The 22,865-nt window shown below is 46.0% G+C and overlaps 1 protein-coding gene across 3 annotated transcripts in view; it reads right to left on the reverse strand.

Moving 5' to 3' along the window:
* The window catches only part of LOC140429532 (transducin-like enhancer protein 1), a 145,435-nt gene that overhangs the window by 11,145 nt on the left and 111,425 nt on the right, over positions 1-22,865 (reverse strand). For all 3 annotated transcript variants that reach the window (XM_072516652.1, XM_072516651.1, XM_072516650.1), the window contains 5 exons: positions 17,495-17,571; positions 15,808-16,057; positions 8,971-9,218; positions 4,113-4,260; positions 1,494-1,644 (listed from right to left, as the gene is read on the reverse strand). In XM_072516652.1, the coding sequence (XP_072372753.1) occupies positions 1,494-1,644; positions 4,113-4,260; positions 8,971-9,218; positions 15,808-16,057; positions 17,495-17,571 (874 nt within the window). The remainder of the gene's footprint in view (positions 1-1,493; positions 1,645-4,112; positions 4,261-8,970; positions 9,219-15,807; positions 16,058-17,494; positions 17,572-22,865) is intronic.

A 22,865-nucleotide genomic window follows, 5' to 3' on the forward strand; every position in this document is an offset into this window, starting at 1 on the left:
GATCACCGCCTCCCATACCACCCCCACCCGCACCTCCCCGTTGTCGTTGGCCTCCAAGTACCTTTCGATACACCCCCCCACCTTCCCACACACCACCTCGTCCGCCAGCAGTCCCACATCCAGCCGCCACAACGGGCGTTGGTCCCTCTCCTCTCCCAGCTCCAGTTCCACCCAGTGCGGGGCATGGTCCGAAATGGCTATAGCCGAATACGCCGTCCCCTCCACCCTCGGGATGAGCGCCCTACCCAGAACAAAGAAATCTATCCGGGAGTAGGCTTTGTGTACATGGGAGAAGAAAGAAAATTCCCTGGCCTGCGGCCTTGCAAACCGCCATGGGTCCACTCCCCCCATCTGATCCATAAACCCCCTAAGTACCTTGGCCGCCGCCGGCCTCTTTCCAGTCCTTGATTTGGAGCGGTCCAGTGCTGGATCCAACACTGTATTGAAGTCCCCTCCCATTATCAGGCCTCCTATCTCCAGGTCCGGAATGCGCCCCAACATGCGCTTCATGAATCCTGCATCATCCCAGTTCGGGGTGTATACGTTTACCAACACCACCCACGTCCCTTGCAGCCTACCGCTCACCATTACATATCGCCCTCCATTGTCCGCTACAATAGTCTTGGCCTCAAATGACACCCGCTTTCCCACCAATATTGTCTGAACCCTTTTTTAAAATCAAAATGTGTCAATACCACATTACTGCTGAATTTTAGTTTTTTAGAGAATTTTTCCTCCTTAATTTACAAAATAAGTGCACCATTGTGACATTTATTCCTTAAAGACAAAAAAAAAAGAACCATTTATTTGGAGCCAACCTACAGAGGCCGCTTTGTGTATGAAACAGATATTGAAGTATTGACAATGCTGGAAACAGGATTTTGCATTAAGGCCATGCAGGGATCTGAAATTATTTTCTTCAGCAGTGAAAGGGAAATACCTTCTGACATTTTTTCAATAATTGACTATATAACATTTCAAATAACTACTGTGGCTAAGAAAGTGGTCACAATTGACCTCAAAATTTGCTGGGCTCGAAGTGGAGGAGAGATGAAAAACTATAAAGAACCAGGGTTCTTACTCCTAACTGACATCATAAAGGACAGGTGAATATGTAGTTGAATAATCTGCTACCTATGAATGATTGTAGGCGGCACGGTGGCGCAGTGGTTAGCACTGCTGCCTCACTGCGCAAGGTCCCGGGTTCGATCCCAGCCCCGGCTCACTCTCCTTGTGGAGTTTACACATTCTCCCCGTGTCTGCATGGGTCTCACCCCCATAACCCAAGTATGTGCAGGGTAGGTGGATTGGCCACGCTAAATTGCCCCTTAATTGGAAAAAAAAAATTGGGTACTTTAAATTAAAAGAAAACTGTAAATGTGTGTGTGAAAAATGATTGGGCAAAATACCAATGGTACCCCAAGAACTGAATCTTAACATAGAGTCAATGACTTTAGGAATAGGATAATTTAACCACAGCTAATGATCCTTACCACAATAAGCAAATTTTAGGGACAGAACACAGCTTTCATGGAGGTGCAGTTGATATTTGTCTGGTTTGGTAACGTGCAGCACTTCTACATTGCTGCTCTCCATCCCCACAGCCAGCCATTCTCCAGTAGGGCAATAACCAAGAGAAAAGATCTTAAAACAAATGAAAATGAATTTTTAATTAGAAATTATGCTCTAAAACTCCTAGATATTACAGAAGTACCGAACAGTGATAGGTGGACAAAATGGTTATAATATCAAGCTTTATTTGCTCCTTTTCAGCAATCTAGCCAACAGTTTTAGTTCAGAATTGTAATCTTTGTGTAATTCCATGATTTAGAAACAAGGACATCAATAAATGAATTATCGTAATAATATTTGAAATGGATTCAACAATTACAGAAGAATTTTGTTCCTGGTTTGAAAAAGGGATAACTTCGAATGAATCCAGAATTTTGCATAGGTGATCCTTGTTCTTGTAAGCCAGGGAAAAGTAGGGGAACAAATTTATGAAGAATCACAGCTGGGTTTTTCTTGTGCTCAACCAGAATCCTCACCAAGCAGAAGTCACTGGATATTAATCAGAAGTTGGAACTCTGGTTGGTTTCTTCCTCCTCGCTAGCCAGGAGAAATTGAGGTCACCTGTAACATTTCCACGACGTAACATCTCTCTACTAATGTTTCAGATCCACTAATGCAGAGCAACGGACTGTCCTATGTGGCCTTGAACCACTTCATATGTCGCAACTACCATGAGCCAAAGTACCTAATCATGTTAATCTATTGTTTGCCCAATGCTTCACTCTAATTCACCCCGTGGAAAGCTCTTTGAACTTTTTCAGTTCTGAACAACGGCAACATTTATGTACAGAACATAAAAAATTCAGTTTCTTCATTTAAAATTGATCACATCCCCCCCATTCAACTCAGCTATACCCAACCTGTGACTGAAGGAAACATTGAGGGGGTGGGACAGGAGAGGCAATAGATCCACTTCCAGATTTGTATCTATATTCTGAAACAGCAAAAACAGCAACCCAGGGGAAAACTTGCGAAGTTTTCCCCTCTCCTTTGGACTTGCACAAATACTGGGCTTAATGTTTTCCAGCATCGGAGATTGGGAATTTGGTACTGAGGAGTGCAAGAGGTGAGGAATAAATCAAACCACCTGGTCATTCACTCGTGAACTGGTTTGGAACAAGTTATTATTTGAATCACTTCCTTTATTCCACATTCCCTCACCATTCCCATATTTCGAGCCTGCACCAGCCCTTGGAAAGAGCACCCTACTTAAGTCCCATGCCTCCACCCTATGCCCTTTATCCACGTAGCCCAACCTAGCCTTTTTTTTTAGACACCAAGGGCAATGGCTTCCTTCTACACTGTAAATTCCATGATTCTATGATTCAGGATAGGCATGAGATTACAGCATATCATTTTGAAATACTATTTTGAATCTGCACAAGCTATTACAACAATCTATTACAATAATCTATGGACTGTGGTTAAGCATCTATTCTTTTAGCTTCAGACTAATCTGTTGATGGATTATTCAAAGAAATCCACTTCCATCATATTAGCATTTTGATTGATTCAAAATTGTTGCCTCTGGAGGTGACATTCCCTCGGTGATAGTCCCCCGGTCGTGCGGCGCTCCCTCGGTGCTGGACCCCCGGCAGTGCGGCACTCCCTCAGGACGGGCCACCCAACAGTGCAGCACTCCCTCGGAGCTGGTGCCCCGGAAGTGCGGTGCTCTCTCTGAGCTGGTAGAGCCCGCCCCCCAGCAGTGCAGCACTCTTTCAGTGCTGGCGTCCCAGCAGTGCGGCACTCCCTCGGTGCTGGCCCCCCGGCAGTGTGGCACTCTCTGTGTTGGCTTCCCAGCAGTGCAGCATTCCCTTGGTGATGACCCCCAGCAGTGCTGTGCTCCCGCGGTGCTGGCCCCCCTAGCAGGGCTGCATTTTCCAAAGTCACGGAGCCATGGTGGGATCTGTTGAGATGGGCCAGGGACCAGACTGTGATCAAGTTCCCCACATTGCAACCTGATTACCGGCTGCTTGGAGGGGATGAAGGTACCTACTCATCTTCCAGCAATCACCTTGTGGATACCAGCAGGAAGAGCTGGGACTCCTCACAGAACATCTCTTCCAAGATCCATGAACTCCAAGTTGCACCAGTAAGCTTAAAAATCATTTTTTTAAAACTCAAGCGATGATCTAATTAATGCATTTGCAAGTTTTTATCTCTACATATTTCATATACAAACACAGAAAAATCCTGATTGCAGTTCTGGGCTGCAGGAATAAACCATGAACAAATGGTTATAGAAGTGATCAAGTACATTAGCCATGTGATTTACTTAATAGATCGTAGCATATTTTATAGACAGAAAACGGCAATCAATCGGCAGATGATGCACTTATAAAACAGTTAAGATTGAAAACATTAACTTATTTTGACCATGATTTATAAAATCAGTGAAGTAATAGAGTATCATCTGCTGTCACGTGCTGATGACCGCATTTAGTAAAAGAAATACATCTACTTTCTCACAGGTGTTTATTTTTCAATTATAGTTGTGATTCAATTAGAGACATACAAATTAGCATCAGATTTCCAAATACCTGCGATGTGAAGTCATGCTGCTGTAGTTGCCTTCCTTCTCTGAGATCCCAGGATCTTACGGTGTTGTCTAAACCTCCCGTCCAAAGCTTGGTGCCGTCATTTGAAATGTCAATACAGCTGGCTCCATCTGTGTGACCTTGGAATTGCCTGATTAAGCAAACAAAACAGAATAAAGATTTCCTCCACAAGCCTTAGATAAACACAATTATACTGTTAGTTTTGGACTCCAGATCAACATGTTTCTTCACTGTCTGGTATTGCATTTGGTTAAACAACTGCAGCAGGACATAACATTAGTTCATGATCTATGATGTGCAAATATTACGCAAGTGCAACAGGCCCAAAGCAAAATAGCTTCTCTCTGTAAAGCTACTGAGTCAAAATTCCGCTGTACCAAATACATTGTTTACCTCTTAATCAAAGTGCCACACTCATTTATTGTTAAACCCTTTATTTTGCTTAGGTATGTATCTCACATAATTATTACTTTTTGAAGATATATTTTATTCCAAACACTCAAACACGTCATCATAGCACAAAATAAACATAATACATAGTTTTTTCAATTTTCCCCCCTTTTAATCCCCAAACTCCCTCCTTCCCCCCGCGACAAACAATTCCTCAAACATGGACAGAGACAGCCTCCACCGCACGTAAAACCCCTCCTCTGACCCCACAAGGGCAAACTTTATCTTCTTCAGCCTAAGAAATCCGTACAAATCCCCCAACCAAGCCGCGACCCCCAGCGGCACTGCCGACCTCCAGTTCAATAGTATCCGTCACCAGGCAACCAGAGAGGTGAAGGCCACGACATTGGCCCCCTTCCTCTCTTGCAGCCCCGGCGCCAGTGCCTCCGACACCCAAAAGATCGCGACCATAGGTTCCATTGGGGCGTAATCCTGACCCCACAACCACCGACAAACTCCCAAACACCGCCTCCCAAAAGCTACCCAACTTTGCACCCCCCCAAAAACATGTGGACATGGTTTGCCTGCCCCTTCCGCACATATCTTCTACTTCCAGGAAGAACCCACTCATCTGGGTCCAAGTATCTCACACAATTATAAAGATTGGATAGAAGAGGGGCAGAAATGGTTGTTGGTGGTCCCTGGTTATAGATGTTTCAATAAGATTAGGGAGGGTGGTAAAAGAGATGGGGGGGGGGGGGGGGGGGGTGGCATTGTTAATTAGAGATAGTGTAACAGCTGCAGAAAGGCAGTTCGAGGAGTATCAGCCTACTGAGGTAGTATGGGTTGAAGTCAGAAATAGGAAAGGAGCAGTCACCTTGTTAGGAGTTTTCTATAGGCCCCCAATAGTAGCAGAGATGTGGAAGAACAGATTGGGAAACAGATTTTGGAAAGGTGCAGAAGTCACAGGGTAGTAGTCATGGGTGACTTTAACTTCCCAAACATTGAGTGGAAACTCATTAGATCAAATAGTTTGGATGGGGTGGTGTTTGTGCAGTGTGTCCAGGAAGCTTTTCTAACACAGTATGTAGATTGTCCGACCAGAGGAGGGGCAATATTGGATTTAGTACTTGGTAATGAACCAGGGCAAGTGATAGATTTGTTAGTGGGGGAGCATTTTGGAGATAGTGACCACAATTTTGAGACTTTCACTTCAGTAATGGAGAGGGATAGGTGCGTGCAAAAGGGCAAGGTTTACAATTGGGGGAAGGGTAAATACGATGTTGTCAGACAAGAATTGAAGTGCATAAGTTGAGAACATAGGCTGTCAGGGAAGGACACAAGTGAAATGTGGAACTTGTTCAAGGAACAGGTACTACGTGTCCTTGATATGTATGTCCCTGTCAGGCAGGGAAGAGATGGTCGAGTGAGGGAACCATGGTTGACCAGAGGGGTTGAATGTCTTGTTAAGAGGAAAAAGGAGACTTATGTAAGGCTGAGGAAACAAGGTTCAGACAGGGCGTTGGAGGGATACAAGATAGCCAGGAGGGAACAGAAGAAAGGGATTAGGAGAGCTAATAGAGGGCATCAACAATCTTTGGCGAATAGGATCAAGGAAAACCCCAAGGCCTTTTACACATATGTGAGAAATATGAGAATGACTAGAGCGAGGGTAGGTCCGATCAAGGACAGTAGCGGGAGATTGTGTATTGAGTCTGAAGAGATAGGAGAGGTCTTGAACGAGTACTTTTCTTCTGTATTTACAAATGAGAGGGGTGATATTGTTGGAGAGGACAGTGTGAAACAGACTGGTAAGCTCGAGGAAATACTTATTAGGAAGGAAGATGTGTTGGACATTTTGAAAAACTTGAGGATAGACAAGTCCCCCGGGCCTGACGGGATATATCCAAGGATTCTATGGGAAGCAAGAGATGAAATTGCAGAGCCGTTAGCAATGATCTTTTTGTCCTCACTGTCAACAGGGGTGGTACCAGGGGATTGGAGAGTGGCGAATGTCGTGCCCCTGTTCAAAAAAGGCACTAGGGATAACCCTGGGAATTACAGGCCAGTTAGTCTTACTTCGGTGGTAGGCAAAGTCATGGAAAGGGTACTGAAGGATAGGATTTCTGAGCATCTGGAAAGACACTGCTTGATGAGGGATAGTCAGCACGGATTTGTGAGGGGTAGGTCTTGCTTTACAAGTCTTATTGAATTCTTTGAGGAGGTGACCAAGCATGTGGATGAAGGCAAAGCAGTGGATGCAGTGTACATGGATTTTAGTAAGGCATTTGATAAGGTTCCCCATGGTAGGCTTCTGCAGAAAGTAAGAAGGCATGGGATAGTGGGAAATCTGGCCAGTTGGATAACGAACTGGCTAACTGATAGAAGTCAGAGAGTGGTGGTGGATGGCAAATATTCAGCCTGGATCCCAGTTACCAGTGGCGTACCGCAGGGATTAGTTCTGGGTCCTCTGCTGTTTGTGATTTTCATTAATGACTTGGATGAGGGAGTTGAAGGGTGGGTCAGTAAATTTGCAGACGATACGAAGATTGGTGGAGTTGTGGATAGTGAGGAGGACTGTTGTCGGCTGCAAAGAGACATAGATAGGATGCAGAGCTGGGCTGAGAAGTGGCAGATGGAGTTTAACCCTGAAAAGTGTGAGGTTGTCCATTTTGGAAGGACAAATATGAATGCGGAATACAGGGTTAACGGTAGAGTTCTTGGCAATGTGGAGGAGCAGAGAGATCTTGGGGTCTATGTTCATACATCTTTGAAAGTTGCCACTCAAGTCGATAGAGCTGTGAAGAAGGCCTATGGTGTGCTAGCTTTCATTAACAGAGGGATTGAATTTAAGAGCCGTGAGGTGATGATGCAACTGTACAGAACTTTGGTAAGGCCACATTTGGAGTACTGTGTACAGTTCTGGTCGCCTCATTTTAGGAAGGATGTGGAAGCTTTGGAAAAGGTGCAAAAGAGATTTACCAGGATGTTGCCTGGAATGGAGAGTAGGTCTTATGGGGAAAGGTTGAGGGTGCTAGGCCTTTTCTCATTAGAACGGAGAAGGATGAGGGGCAACTTGATAGAGGTTTATAAAATGATCAGGGGAATAGATAGAGTAGACAGTCAGAGACTTTTTCCCCGGGTGGAACAAACCATTACAAGGGGACATAAATTTAAGGTGAATGGTGGAAGATATAGGGGGGATGTCAGAGGTAGGTTCTTTACCCAGATAGTAGTGGGGGCATGGAATGCACTGCCTGTGGAAGTAGTTGAGTCGGAAACATTAGGGACCTTCAAGCAGCTATTGGATAGGTACATGGATTATGGTAAAATGATATAGTATAGATTTATTTGTTCTTAAAGGCAGCACGGTAGCATTGTGGATAGCACAATTGCTTCACAGCTCCAGGGTCCCAGGTTCGATTCCGGCTTGGGTCACTGTCTGTGCGGAGTCTGCACATCCCCCCCGTGTCTGCGTGGGTTTCCTCCGGGTGCTCCGGTTTCCTCCCACAGTTCAAAGATGTGCAGGTTAGGTGGATTGGCCATGATAAATTGCCCTTAATGTCCAAAATTGCCCTTAGTGTTGGGTGGAGGTGTTGACTTGGGGTAGGGTGCTCTTTCCAAGAGCCGGTGCAGGCTCAATGGGCGAATGGCCTCCTTCTGCACTGTAAATTCAATGATAATCTATGATTAATCTAGGACAAAGGTTCGGCACAACATCGTAGGCCGAAGGGCCTGTTCTGTACTGTATTTTTCTATGTTTTATGAGGTCAATCTAATTGAACTCAGAGGAAGATAACATCGAATAGCACCTTTAGAATTTAAAAGTGATCCCTAGGGAATAATGCTCAAATCAGGCAAGCATCCTTTGTGTACTTTTATTCATTATTACTTCACCAAATCAAGACCAGGTACCTTTGGTTCTGACTGTTAAAATGAGAGGGGAATAGATTTGTGATTTTAGTGTTAACTAGATATCTAATAGCAGTTCATGGCCTACAAAAAGATACACCGTTGAAGGTAGAAGTATTGCATGTTTGATATTCATATAACTAGGCCAGCAGCACGGGTTCAATTCCCGTACCAGCTAAGAATTCTGAATTCTCCCTCTGTGTTCCCAAAGAGGCGCTGGAATGTGGCGACTAGGGGCTTTTCACAGTAATGTCATTGCAGTGTTAATATAAGCCTACTTGTGACAATACAGGTTATTCATTTATTTAATTTATTTAGTTATAACTAACAATATAAACCTGCCCTAGTAAAGGCAAAACATAACACCACCCACCAGTCATCTGGCATTTAAATGAATTACAAAAAAATACTTGATTACAATATTCACAAGGAGAATATCACTTTCTTAGCATATATCTATCATCATATTTTCAACAACCTTCCAATGTAACCATTATTATGAACAACAGGAATCCAGTTTCCCCAATTCAGCACTTACCTGACTAAAGTCTGATTGTGCAGATCCCAGACAGCGATATTACCATCACTACAGCAGGAGAAACAGACCTTGGAGTCAGGGCTGATAGCCAAAGCATAGCAGGCAGGAGCAGAGGATGTCAACTCTGCCTTTATACGTGGAGTTGGAGCTGCCAGGTCCCAAATAGATAACGTGCTGGCTTCCCCACCAACAATCAGGGTACATCCATCTGGTAATAACTTGCATGACCGGATGTAATTGTCTCTGTTCTGTGGAAAAAAAGTGTGACATTCTATGTGCTACTATTTGTTCTGCAAAGTATATTCAGGCCTTTTGTTGAGCAAAACATACCAAAAACTCAGCAACTTAGAAAAACTGCCAGTAATTTGTCACAAGGCTGAATGTTTGGATAATCATGAACTTTCAAATATGGGCATGCTCGAGCTAACAGTGTGTTTTGTACACCAGCCAAATTTGTGGTTTAATTGAGGCTGATAATTTTGTGCTGAGTTACAGCCAGTGTGAATTTGTACCATCTTCACTTTGTGAAGAAACAAAGACTTCACCTGATCAGGCAGAGTTGAATAAGATTTCCTAATGCTCCTTAAACCACATTTCTATGAACCAAAAATCCACCCACAAGTTTACCTTGAATTCCAACACATCCACAAAGATGTTTTAATACCAGTCCAGCTCTCCCAACTATAAACAGAAAAAGTTATTAAGTTGTAAAAGTTACTTGATTTCTTCAAGGAAATCGTGGTGGTCCCTTTGGAGTTTCTTGTGATACTGTGTGGTCAGCCACATGTAATTACAATACATTCCTCATCTGTATAATGGTCAAAGCTGAAATCTGGCTGAAAAAACAGATTTCTGGATGTGTTTGTTTCACCCTTGTACCATTACAATTAGTACCACATTACCGAGCAACTCTTTCCAACAAAGCAGGTATTGAAGTCCATCAATTACCAATTAAGGATGGTTAGTTGATTTTTTAATTCAAAATTTCTAAAGCTAATTACAAAGGTTCAAATTTGTTGATTGTAAGCTGCTCTGTAAGCACAGAAAAAAACACTTTTGCATTTTATATTAAAGCTTCTAAACAATGATAATTACTGGAACAGGAAGCTAAACTAGCTGATGAATCATCAGAGGGTCTATAGAAGGTCACACTTTTCAAACCACACAGTCAATAAGTGGTCAGAAGACTACGGGCAAAATTCTCTGGAAACGGCGCGATGTCCGCCAACTGGCGCCCAAAACGGCGCAAATCAGACGGGCATCGCGTCGCCCCAAAGGTGCGGAATGCTCCGCATCTTTGGGGGCCGAGCCCCAACCTTGAGGGGCTAGGTCGGCGCCGGACGAATTTCCGCCCCGCCAGCTGGCGGAAAAGGCCTTTGGTGCCCCGCCAGCTGGTGCGGAACTGACATCTCCGGGCAGCGCATGCGCGGGAGCGTTAGCGGCCGCTGACGGCATTCCCGCGCATGCGCAGTGTAGGGAGTCTCTTCCGCCTCTGCCATGGTGGAGACCGTGGCGGAGGCGGAAGGGAAAGAGTGCCCCCACGGCACAGGCCCGACAGCGGATCGGTGGGCCCCGATCGCGGGCCAGGCCACCGTGGGGGCACCCCCCGGGGCCAGATCGCCCCGCGCCCCCCCCCCCCCAGGACCCCAGAGCCCGCCCGCGCCGCCTTGTCCCGCCGATAAGGTAGGTGGTTTAATTTACGCCGGCGGGACAGGCATTTTAGCGGCGGGACTTCGGCCCATCCGGGCCGGAGAATCGCGCGGGGGGGGCCCGCCAACCGGCGCGGCGCGATTCCCGCCCCCGCCGAATCTCAGGTGCCGGAGACTTCGGCAACCGGCGGGGGCGGGATTCACGCCAGCCCCCGGCGATTCTCCGACCCGGCGGGGGATTGGAGAATTTCGCCCATGATCTGAGTGACGGAGAGGCTGAGCGAGTAGTGAATTAGGTTTACTTAGGGGGGAAAAGGTGCTTAAGGTTTATTGCAACTCGTAAAGTGTGTTAAGCATTTGTCAGATTTATCAGTACTACTAAAATGGATTTGTTAGTTACAGGAACAGACGGGCGTTTCTGTGGCTGTAGAAATGACTCTAGGATGGTGTATTGCCTCCCTGGTGCCAGGGTCACTGAGGTTACTGACTGACTTCAGAACATTCTTCTGGGGGAGAGTGAACAGCCAAAGGGCGTAGTCCGCGTCGGTTCTAATGACCTAGGTGGTGAGGAGGGGTTGCGGAATGAGTTCCTGACAGCAGATTTCAGAGAGCTAGGAAAGAGATTGAAAAGCAGGACCTCTCTAAAGCAGTAATCCCAGGATTACTCCCAGACCACCATGCAAGTGAGCATAGGAATAGGAGAATTAAGCGATTGAACACATGGCTGGAGAATTGGTGTAGGCAGGAGGGCATCATATTTCTGAGGCGTTGGGAACAGTTCTGGGGCAGGTGGGACCTGTATAAAATGGACTGGGATTGGGACGAACATTCTTGCAGGGAGATTCGCTAGTGCTGTTGGGGAAGGGGCAGCATGTGGCGCAGTGGTTAGCACTGGGACTGCGGCGCTGAGGACCTGGGTTCGAATCCCGGCCCTAGGTCACTGTCCGCATGGAGTTTGCACATTCTCCCCATGTCTGCCTGGGTTTCACCCCCACAACCCAAAAGATGTGCAGGTTAGGTGGATTGACCATGCTAAAATGCCCCTGAGTTGGAAAAAAAATAATTGGGTACTCGAAATAAAAATAAAAAATGCTGTTGGGGAAGGTTTAAACTAGATTGGCAGGAGGATGGGAATCTGGGAGGGAGCTCAGATTGGAGGGAAAGAAAACTGATAAAAGGAAGTTGAAAAGTAGAAAGCAAAAATAGAAGAGAGATGAAGCATAGGCAAGCATAGGATCAGAATAGAAAATAATGTCAAAAAAGCAGAATTAAAGGCACTCTATCTGAATGCACATAACAGTCACAAAACGATTGATGCTTTAAATGTACAAATTGAGGTAAATGGGTATGATTTAATTGCCCTCACGGAGAAATGACCAAGATTGGGAACTAAATCCAACGATATTTGGCATTTAGGAGAGATGGGCAAAAAGGAGCAGTGGCACTCTTAATATGCCCTATTCCTCCTAAATGCCAAATATCCTTGGATATTTAGTTCCCAATTTTGGTCACCTTGTTGTACAAGTCCACTAGTAATAGAGAATCAGATTGAACGGCAAGTTGGCTCTGGTGAATTGGGAAAATACACTGAACAATTTGACAGTATACAGGCAATGGCTGCAATTTAAAGGAATACTAGCGGTCTACAACAGATATATATTCTTCTAAGGCATGGATACCCAAAGAGAATGGGGCATCAACAATAGTTAACAAAAGAAGTTAAAGATTGCATTAGATGGAAGTGGTTTATAAGGATGCCAGAAAAAGTGGTAAGCCTGCGAATTGGGGGCAATTTAGAACCCAGCAAAGGATGACCAAGAAACTGATCGCGAAAAAGACAATATTAATGCAAACTGGCAGGGAACATAAAGGCGGACTATATAAGCTTCTTTAGGTGTGTGGAAAGGAAACTATTAGCGTGGGACAAATGTGGGCTCATTATCGATGGGGCATGAGAATTTATAGTGGAGAAGCTAAACAGTTACTTTGCGCCTGTCTTCACAGAAGATACAAAAGTTTTTTCCAAAATACGAGGCAATCAAAGGATTTTTGAAACTGAGGAACTAAAATTAGTACTTGAAAAATTAACTGGATTGAAGGTTGAGAAATCCCCAGGACCAGATGAGTTTAATGCCAGAGTTCTGAAGGAGATGGCTAGAAAGATAGTAGATGCATTGGTGGTTATTTTTCAAAATTTTATAGGTTATGGAAAGGCTCTTGCAGACTGGAAAGTAGCAAATGGAACCCCACTATTTAAGATGGTAGGAGAGGGAGAATGGAGAACTACGGACCTGTTAGTCTGATGACAGTAGTAGGGGAAATGTTAGAATCTTTAAGGAGGATGTGATAACCGGACATTTACAAAAGAATGGGAAAGTTGGACAGAGTCCACATGGATTTATGAAACGGAAATCATATTTGACAAATTTGTTGGTTTTTTTGAGGATGTTATTTGTAGCATTGATAAAGGATAACCAGTGGATGTGGTGTATTTGGATTATCAGAAGGCTTTTCATAAAGTGTCACATAAGAGGTTAAGAAATAAAATTTGATGCATGGGATTGGGGGAAATACTCCAGTATGGACTGAGAATCGGTTAACTGACAGAAAGCAGAATGTAGAAATAAACGGATCATTCTCAGAATGGCAGGCTGCTTCTAGTGGGGTACCGTAAGGATCTGTGCGAGGTCCACAGCTGTTTACAATCCATATCAGTGGGAGGGATTTATTGGCTGTTCATGCCGGCAGGAAATTCCGGTCCCATGCCTATGCACAGGTTTCCCGGCGGCAAGGAGTGCTGTCACCAGGAAATCCCGTTGACAATGGCAGGGTCGGTAGATCCCGCTGGCGGGCCGCCTTGGCCACTGAAAAACATGCGGCGGGATGGTCAGTGAATCCCGCACAATGATTTGGATGTGGGGACCAATTGTAATATTTCCAGAATTGCTGAGTGGGAACACAAGTTCTGAGGAGGAATGAAATGAAATGAAAATCGCTTGTCACAAGTAGGCTTCAAATGAAGTTACTGTGAAAAGCCCCTAGTCGCCACATTCCGACGCCTGTTCGGGGAGGCTGGTACGGGAATTGAACCGTGCTGCTGGCCTGCCTTGGTCTGCTGTAAAAGCCAGCGATTTAGCCCAGTGTGCTAAACCAACCCCAGGTTGCAAGGAGTCTTCAAGAGGACTTGGATACGCTAAGTAATAGGGCTGGAACATGGCAGATGGAATGTAATGTGAATATAAATGTGAAGATATTCACATTGGTAGAAAAAAACAGAAAAGCTGGATATTTCTTAAATAGTGAGAGGTTGGGAAGTGCAGGTATATAAAAGGGACCTGTGCGCTCTTGTTCAAGACTCACTAAAGGTTAGCATGTAAATACAGCAAGCAATTAAGAAGGCAAATGGTATGTTGGCCTTCATCACAGGCAATTTGAGTACAGGAGCAAGGATGTCTTGCTGCAGTTGTATAGAGCCTTGGTGAGACCTCACCTGGAGTGGTGTGTACAGTTCTGGTTTCCTTATTGAAGGAGGGATAGATTTGTCATAAAGGGAGAGCAACAGAGGTTCACCAGATTAATTCCTGGGATAATGAGATTGTTTTATAAGGAGAGACTGGGACTGTATTCCCTCAAGTTTCAAAGAATGAGGGGTGGCCTCACTGAAATGTACAAAGGTTTACAGAGCATGACAGAATGGATTTAGCTAAGGGGCGGGATTCTCTAATCCCCCAACCGTATGTTTCTCAGCGGCGCACCGTTCGCTGCCGGTGGGATTCTCTCTTCCCGCCGCTTGTCAATGGGAGCTCCCATTGGAGCTACCCATGCCGTCGGAAAACCCGCAAGCGGGCGGGCGTGCGCTGCCATTGGGAAAGAGACTCCGAACGGGCAGAGACTTCCAGCCCAGATATTTCCCTGACTTCGGAGTATAAAACCAGGGGTCATTATCTCAGGATAAGGGGCAGGCCATTTAAGATTGAGGAGGAGGAGGAGGAATTTCTTCACTCAAAGCGTTGAAGTGGCATTGAGGAATCCTACCCTGGAGGTCCCCAGGTAAGAACTGTACAGCAAATAACCGGCAAGTTTAAACTTCCGTTGAAAATTACCCTGCAATGGAAACCATCCAAAAGTAGGATATCAATTGCAAACTTTGGATAGTTCAGACTGTTTTACAGTAATAGTTACCCAGAAAAAGTTAGAAGTATTAAAAGCACTTCCACCTCCTGGGTAATTACAATTAATTAAGTGCCAACCCCCATGGCTCCCTGATGGGACACCGCAGCACCCGCAGCATCTATACCCTCTCCCTGTGGGACTCTCCAACTCGGCACAGGGCTGCCCCCTACCCCCACCAACTACACCATGACTCCCAATGTCCCCGAACCCCCACTGCTGATTACCCCCCCACTAATCCTGACTAGGTCCACACTCCTGTGGAACACTCCCCACACCTTGACACCCCAGGGGACACCACAACTGACCTTCACTCACTCAGATCACCCTCCCACCCCACTCATCACCCCCTCTGGCCACGTGACCTCCCCACTGACCAATCACCCCCATTATCCACCTGATCCCTTCCAATGGCCACCACACCTGAACCACCTGCCAACCCCCCACAGACCATCCCATTTACCACCGACCCCCCTCAATGCCTACTCCCTTACTGATCACCTGATGCCACCCACTGACCAGCCACCCAAACATCATTGACCAGCTGACGCCACTCAACTACCTGATCCCCTAGCCTGACCCACTGACCACCCATCCCATCCCAACCCAACCTCATAATCTTAACCACATACCTTACCAACCTACCCTTTCCCTGGCTCCTGAAAGTAGCTTGACGTTTAAACTTTGCAGCAGCTACGGTTTTTAAAAGGGGGGCGTGGCTTCCTGACCTCCAACTCTCCAGTCTGTAACACAAGGCCTCGGGAACCCGCTACACTATATTGTTCTCGCCTGACTTGATTCAGAAAATCAGACGAGAAAGGTGTGGCTTATTTCTCAGTAAGAGCGGGAAGTGGGAATTTTTCAAAGTTGGTGTTAAAAATGTACACCAGCAAACAAAGCTCACTGCTCTTTATTTGTGAAAAGACAGCTATCTAGAATTGTTACAACTGTACAGTATTTCTTTGATTAAATCTCAAAAGAAGGAACTGAATTTCAAACATAGTTTACATTCACTTACCAAGCAGTCCAGCTGGGACACTGGACTCTTGCTGCCGGGCTGGCTGATATCCCAGACCTTCACACAGCCCTTCCCACCAGTGTATACATGTCTTGTGGGATTGCTGATGGTAACTGCGCACACAACCTCACCATGGCTCAGTGTGTTGATCTGCCGAGCATGTCTTGGGATTCCTGGTCCAATTAGAGCATCGGAAGGAAAAGGTACGGGTTGCATTTGTCCATCCGCAGTAACGTGAAATGAATAGGCTCTATTTAGCAGAAGTTGAAAAAAAACAACTGAAGGATTTGGGCCAACATCTGCTGAATACTAACCACAGTTCTCAAGGGCACGATTTAACGAGGGAAAAAAAAAAAAAGAGTCCCGTTTTGGGCATGTTTAGCGGGGTGTTTCTCGCTGTTTGTCACGCCGACACCGCACTTTCCTTCAGTTTATGCACTGAAGAGCTCATGCCGCCCCGATCTCTGGATTCCCCCCCCACGGCCTCCATACCAACCCCCCCCACCCCCACCCCACACCAACACCCCAACTTACCTGTTAGGGGTTCTTGAGGCCCCCTCACCCCACCTTACAAGGACAGGTCACCCCCTAGGCCCAATCCCTGGTGGTGCCAATTTGGCACCAGGCACCTTTGCATTGCCAGTCTGGCAATGCTCCTGCCAGCTTGGCAGTGCAAGCAGGACACCTTGGCAGTGCCAGGCTGGCAGTGCCAAGGTGATTGGGTGCCAGTGAGAGTGCCAGGGTACCACCTGCCCAGAGCCCAATGCGCTGGGATCCCCCCCTAGGCGTCGGTATGCAGACTTGGCCATTCGATCCCAGGCCTTGGGAGAATCTAGCACAGACATATTTAAGTGAGCCTACCTCTTGACTTAAATATACAAATCTGGATCCCGCCCAGTGAGGGTGAAATCTAGATCACAACGTCTCGCGAGATTGTATGAGCTGTTCTAAGCATCACAACTCTCACGAGAGGCCTCGTTGCATCCCGAGTTGAGCGCAGCGAGGTTGTTCAATCAGGCCCAATGTGTACTGCTTTCTGTTGCAAGTGACCACCTCCAGTCTGCATGCCATAAATGAATGGATTACAATAATAGTACTTTTTAAAAAATTATCTAGAAATACAGTTGCTACGCTTTGTGTTAATGTGCAAGGGTTGAGATTTCCTGGACTCAAATGGCCCAAAAATCTCAAAATGCAAGTGTTAGTGCAAATCATTGAACTGTCAGAATATAAAACCAGATCAATATTTTGCACGCAACCCTCTTGTTAACTCAACAAAATTTTTGCACTTCAAAACCTTCAATTGGCCAATAATTTGAACAAAACAATGATCCTAACACAGCAATGCGGTAATTCAATGCTAAATGATATTCACATATTGTATTAAGCAACCTTTGATTTATGCACAGACCGTACATTTATCTGTAGACAATGCAAGTACCTAATCAACAGATCCAAAAGGTAAAATCAGTATTTTACTTTCATTTATTTGAATTGAAATGGTGATAAATACTTGCAAAGTGAACATTCGTGATTTTGCTGCCACAAAGAAGAAAGCAAAACAACTAACTTTCACTGTTAATATTCAGAAAGGAAAACTAGGCTCAGATGGAGTGTTAGTACAAACTTTACAGATATTAATATGTTTCTAACAGAAGCAGAAGAAGAATTTTCTTCAGTCACTTACGGTTTTCCACCAGGAATCCCAGTCAAATTTGGAGGCATTCCAGGCACACGCATGTGCGGATGAGGGTCAAACCCAACCTGTAATTAAAACAACAGTGGATAAACCAAGTGTAATATGGTTACAAAAATTCTAAAATGTGTTAAAACTTGTAATCCATTCTTGGGGCCACAAGTTGGGCTGTCTCCAGTCCCTTACATGTTGGCATTCAATTGGATCTATGAGTCTCCTGATGGAATAATAGAGCCTATTTTAGCAATGCAAAAATGGGAAGTCCATTATTAGCACTGCTCTCCCAAACTCCAAAGCAAACAAAGACTCACAGAAGAGGGATATATATATCATGTTTTTATGAAAGAGAAACCAAGTAGTAACATATACAGCTTTTCTACATTACAACTGTGACTCTGGCCCAGATCTTTGCAGAATCACAGAGACGTCACACCTTAACCAAAATGGTGCTGGGACTTCAGATTGGAAGTCCCACTCCAAATTCCAACAGATCCCATTTTTACCAGGGAAGTGGGTAAAGGGAGCAGGACTTGATTCACAAATGGCACTGTTTAGCACTGGTCATACAAACGTGGACCCAGCATAACAGCACCTGGGGAGGGGGCGTATCTCCCAGGCCATCAGAGGCCCCTGGGTGGATGGGCACTGGCACTACACCTGGTACCCTAGCACCTTGGCACTGCCAGCCTGAACCAGGCAAAACTATTTGAACTCAGTGTTGAGTTCAAACAGCTCCATTTTTGTTGGAGTAAGGTCCATTTCCTGCAGCGATTGACTAATGATGTTTAAGAATAGACATGAATGTGCATAAAAAGTGGATAAGGTCTGTGAAACTATGAGGTTGTCAAGTTACTTAAACTCCTCACTCTTTAAATTCTGGAAAAAGCCCAGCTTGCTGTGTTTCTAAGTTGAAACAAAATCAATGCTTGCAATTTCAACAGCTGTTTATCAACATAGCCTGGGGCTGTGTTTGGCTGTTTCCACAACCTATCTTAGGCGAGTGGGGAGCCTGTAGGTTCGCAATTTGATTGACAAATATAGGGATGGATGTGGGTAAGGAGATGAAACCATCACTATAACTAAAGGTCATCAAATAAGGGACAATAATTTTATGGCACCTTGCATGACTCCCAAAAATATCACTGCTTAATTAGTACAAAACCACTGTGTTTTCAATAACATTTCACCTCATTGCCTGGATAGTTTTTTACATTTAATTTATAACCTTTTTGCATTCAATATGTCTAATATATCTATTTCAGTTTCTCCCTCCAATTGTCAGCTCTTGCCGTGGTAAGCTTTCATGTGTCAGCAGCTTTCTGGTGCTTCCCCAAAGTGGCCATGTTTCATGTATGAGCCCAGTGAGTCCTTGCAGGGCATTTAACCAAAAGCATTCTCAATTTGGTTCAGCATCCACAAACACTGGTGCCTTCCATCAATTGTAAAGAAGATATACCCTGGCTGATTTTTCTCTCAGCCTGAGATTAATTGAAGCACCCACACTCCCACTTGCTAACTCACAACCAAGTTAGCAAAGCAACAATGGAAATAGCTCCAAATGGGCAATACAGTTGGTCTGGGTATACTTAGGTTTAGGGGTGGAAGTGGTCATGTTTACTATTCTTAATTAATTATGGACTAATACATCCTGTTGGAAAGGTATGGGCTCGCAAAAATTGAGCAAGGTTAGGATTAAGGTGAGCTGTACTGCTTGTAATTTCAAATAACTTGCTATGTATATTGCACAGGCCCCAAAGAGACCAGAATGTTGCGAAAATTGACAGTCTTGATGTCGGCAGAAAATTTTCCCTCGTCTCTCAGCTGTACCCTGGGGTTCTAGTTTCTCCAACTAGTGGAAACATCCTCTCCACGTTTACTGTATCTCAGTATTCTGTAAGTTTCAATGAGATCCCCCCACATCATTCTAAACTCCATTGAGGACAGACCCAGAGGGTGCAATTCTCTGGAACAATTTCTAAGTGTGGTAGCGAGCGGGAATTGCCTTGAGCTTCCCAGCCCACAGCCCAGCGAGACCAGCAACGCAATTCAACATTAATTGGTCCACGTAACGAGGCCTCATGGGCTTCAAGCAGCAAATAACGGCTCGCCAGGTAATTCCCCTCCATCCAAAGGTGGACCTCAGGGCCCCAAGGGCACAGATCGGGAGGAGGGGGCGCTGAGTGCCAGGCCAAACTCGTCCCATGGAGTGGCGACGGTGGCCACCAGCTCCCCAGAGTTCCAGCCCTTTGATGAGGCTGCGTCTCGAGTTCAGCACACGGGACAGGGCGGCACGGCTGTGCACATGCCGCTGAGAAGTGAGCCGGGGCCCTCTGGCCCCAGAAGACGCCTGCCAGGGGCATCGAAGGCCATGGGACGAGGTAGGCAGCTGGCAGCCTCCACCTCAGATGTGTATCCTTGGGAACACTTAGATGTGGTGGTAGACCTAGGAGGCCAACCGCGTTGAGGATCACTGAGCGGTTTGGGGGTATTGTACAGCACATTAAACTCCTTTTTGCACAACCATTATGATGCCTCTGTCACTTTCTTCCGCAATGCAGACCGACCTCCAGACCCTTTATCCACCTCACCAGGCATCCCCCTCTCCCCGTGACGCTCATCCACCTCCGGCCCTGGGCATGTGTCCGGAGCTGTGTCCCACCCCCTGGGTGTTCGGATGTTGCGTGTGTGGTGTTGCCTCCTGCATTCTTCAATCACAGTGTCCTGGCATCAAGGGACTGGGGTGCTAGGCAATGACTCCCACATGCTACATGGCCCGCCCACCCACAGGAATCCACTTGGCATCTGTGAAGTGCTCATTTAACAACGATTGCCAATTCCAACTAACAATAGCCTTCAGCCGCATGGCCAGAGGCCTCAGCAGTCGGTGGGGGTTATGGGTGATCAGTGGGGCAGATGGGCAGGGGCAGGGGGTTGCCCCCACAACGGGTACACACGGGTTGGCATGGTGGTGCTGCAAGCGGTTGCCACCCCCAACCCCCATGATGGCCCACTCCTGCGGAGGGTCCCCCATTTCCAGCCGAGCTTCCCCCACCCCCACCGAGCACTGGGGTGGCAATCCTTGCCTGTGAGCAATCCTGCCTCTTTGCCTGTGAGCAAAGATGGCTACTCACCTCCTCGGCTCCCCACAGAAGCCCTTCCGCCAGGTTCACGTTTTCAAAAGGAGTACTAATCGGCGCCAGCGTGACCATTTGCTGGGGAGGCCACTGAATGACAGGAGGCCGTTGGATATGGGGTCGCTCTCGTTGATTGTGTGGATATAGGGCTTAAGTGGTGATAGTTGGTTTCTGGCCACGCTATGGAGAGATCCCGATTTCACCTATGGGAGCGGGACGGTTGCATCGCAAACTGTTGGGCACCAGGCGCGGATCTCGCTTTTGGCCTCTCCCGCTATTCACTGGCCTCATTGCACTTGAGCGAGAGCGTAACGAGGCCGGAGAATCACACCCAGAGTCTTCAACCGCTCCTCATACGACAAGCTCTTCATTCCAGGGCTCATTCTTGTGAACCTCCTCTGGACCCGCTCCGAGGCCAGCACATCCTTCCTTAGATAGGGGCCCCAAAACTCCTCACAATACTCCAAACGGGGTATGACCAAAGCCTTATACACTTCAACAGTACATCCCTTCTCTTGAATTCTAGCCCTCTCGACATGAATGCTAACATTGCATTTGCCTTCCTACCTGCCAAGTGAACCAGCACGTTTGATTTAGATGGAAGAGTTTGGAAAAGTGCATACCCCAGATGGGAGGGGTCTTTGATTATGCTGCCCGCTTTCCCGAGGCAGTGAGAGATATAGAGAGAGTAAATGGATGGGAGGTGAGCTTGTGTGATGTACTCTCTGCAGTTTCTTACGGTCTTGGGCAGAGTAGTTGCCATACCAAGCTGCGATGCAGCCGATTGGATGCTATCTAAGGATGCTTTCTATGGTGCATCTATAAAAATTGGTAAGAGAGAATCCTGAACTAGGGTGAAGTCCCTTTGTGCTTCTGATTTCTGAAGCCTTTTCCCATTTAGAAAATAGTCTGGGCCTCCATTCTTCCTACCAAAGTGCATAACCTCACACTTTTCCACGTTGTATTCCATCTGCCACTCTCCTAGCCTGTCCAGGTCCTTCTGCAGCCTCCCTGCTTCCACAACACAACCTGCCCCTCTACATATCTTTGTATCATCTGCAAACTTAGCAACAATGCCTTCAATTCCTTCTTCCAGATCGTTAATGTATATCATTAATAGCTGTGGTCCCAACACTGACCTCTGCGGAACACCACTAGTCACCAGCTGCCACCCTTAGCCTACTTGGCCATTCAATACAATCATGGTTGATCTTAGGCTTCAACCCTATTTTACAGCCCATTCGCGTTATCCCTTGACTTGAGACCAAAAATCTGTCTATTGCAGTTTAAATGTATTAATCCGTGGGCCATCCCTCTGGGGAAGAGAATTTCCATGATACACAACCTTTTGAGTGAAGTAATTATCCCTCACTTCAGTCATAAATGATCAGACATTAATCCTGAGACTGTGCCCCATGCTTTAGATTCAACAACTAGAGGAAATAGTCTTGTTTTTAGTCTTTCGAGATGTGGGTGTCACTGGCTAGGCCAGCATTTATCACCCATCCCTAATTTCCCTTGAACTGGGTGGTTTGCTAGGCCATTTCAGAGGGAAATTAAGAGTCAACCACATTGTTATGGCTGTGGGTCTGGAGTCACATATAGGCCAGACCAGGTAAAGGTGGCAGATTTCCTTCCCTAAAGGATATTAGTGAACCAGATGGGTTTTACGACAATAGATTCATGGTCATCATTAAACATTTAATTCCAGATTTCTTTTTTATTGAATTGAAATTTCACCATCCGCCATGGTGAGATTCAAACCCAGGTTCCTGGAGCGTTACCATGTGTCGCTGGATAATTAGTTCAACAACAATACCACTACACCACCGTCCCCCAAATGTGAGTAAGGACGTTGCAGGGTCACAAAAGCATATTGTGCAACTGTCGTTTCTGTGCCTAAATCGATGCTCTCAATGTCTATTCTATAAAGCCCCTTCAGAACCTTGTATGTTTCAATGAGATTACTTCACATTCTTCTAAACGCCAGAGAAAATAGACCAGGGGCTGGATTCTCCATTTCAGGGACTATGTCCCCACGCCATCGTGAAAACTGTGGTCTTTTGCGCCATACAGCGCTGGTTCCGATTCTCCGCCCCGTCGCTAAACGGGATTTTGGCATCGGGGTGCGGAGAATCCAGCCCCTGATTTTCTCAGTCTCTCAGCATAGGACAACCCTCTCATCCCAAGGCCCAATTTAGTGAACCTTCATTGTTCCACCTCCAAGG

This window comes from Scyliorhinus torazame, chromosome 9 (assembly GCF_047496885.1).
Source record: "Scyliorhinus torazame isolate Kashiwa2021f chromosome 9, sScyTor2.1, whole genome shotgun sequence".
Classification (NCBI taxonomy): Eukaryota; Metazoa; Chordata; class Chondrichthyes; order Carcharhiniformes; family Scyliorhinidae; genus Scyliorhinus; species Scyliorhinus torazame.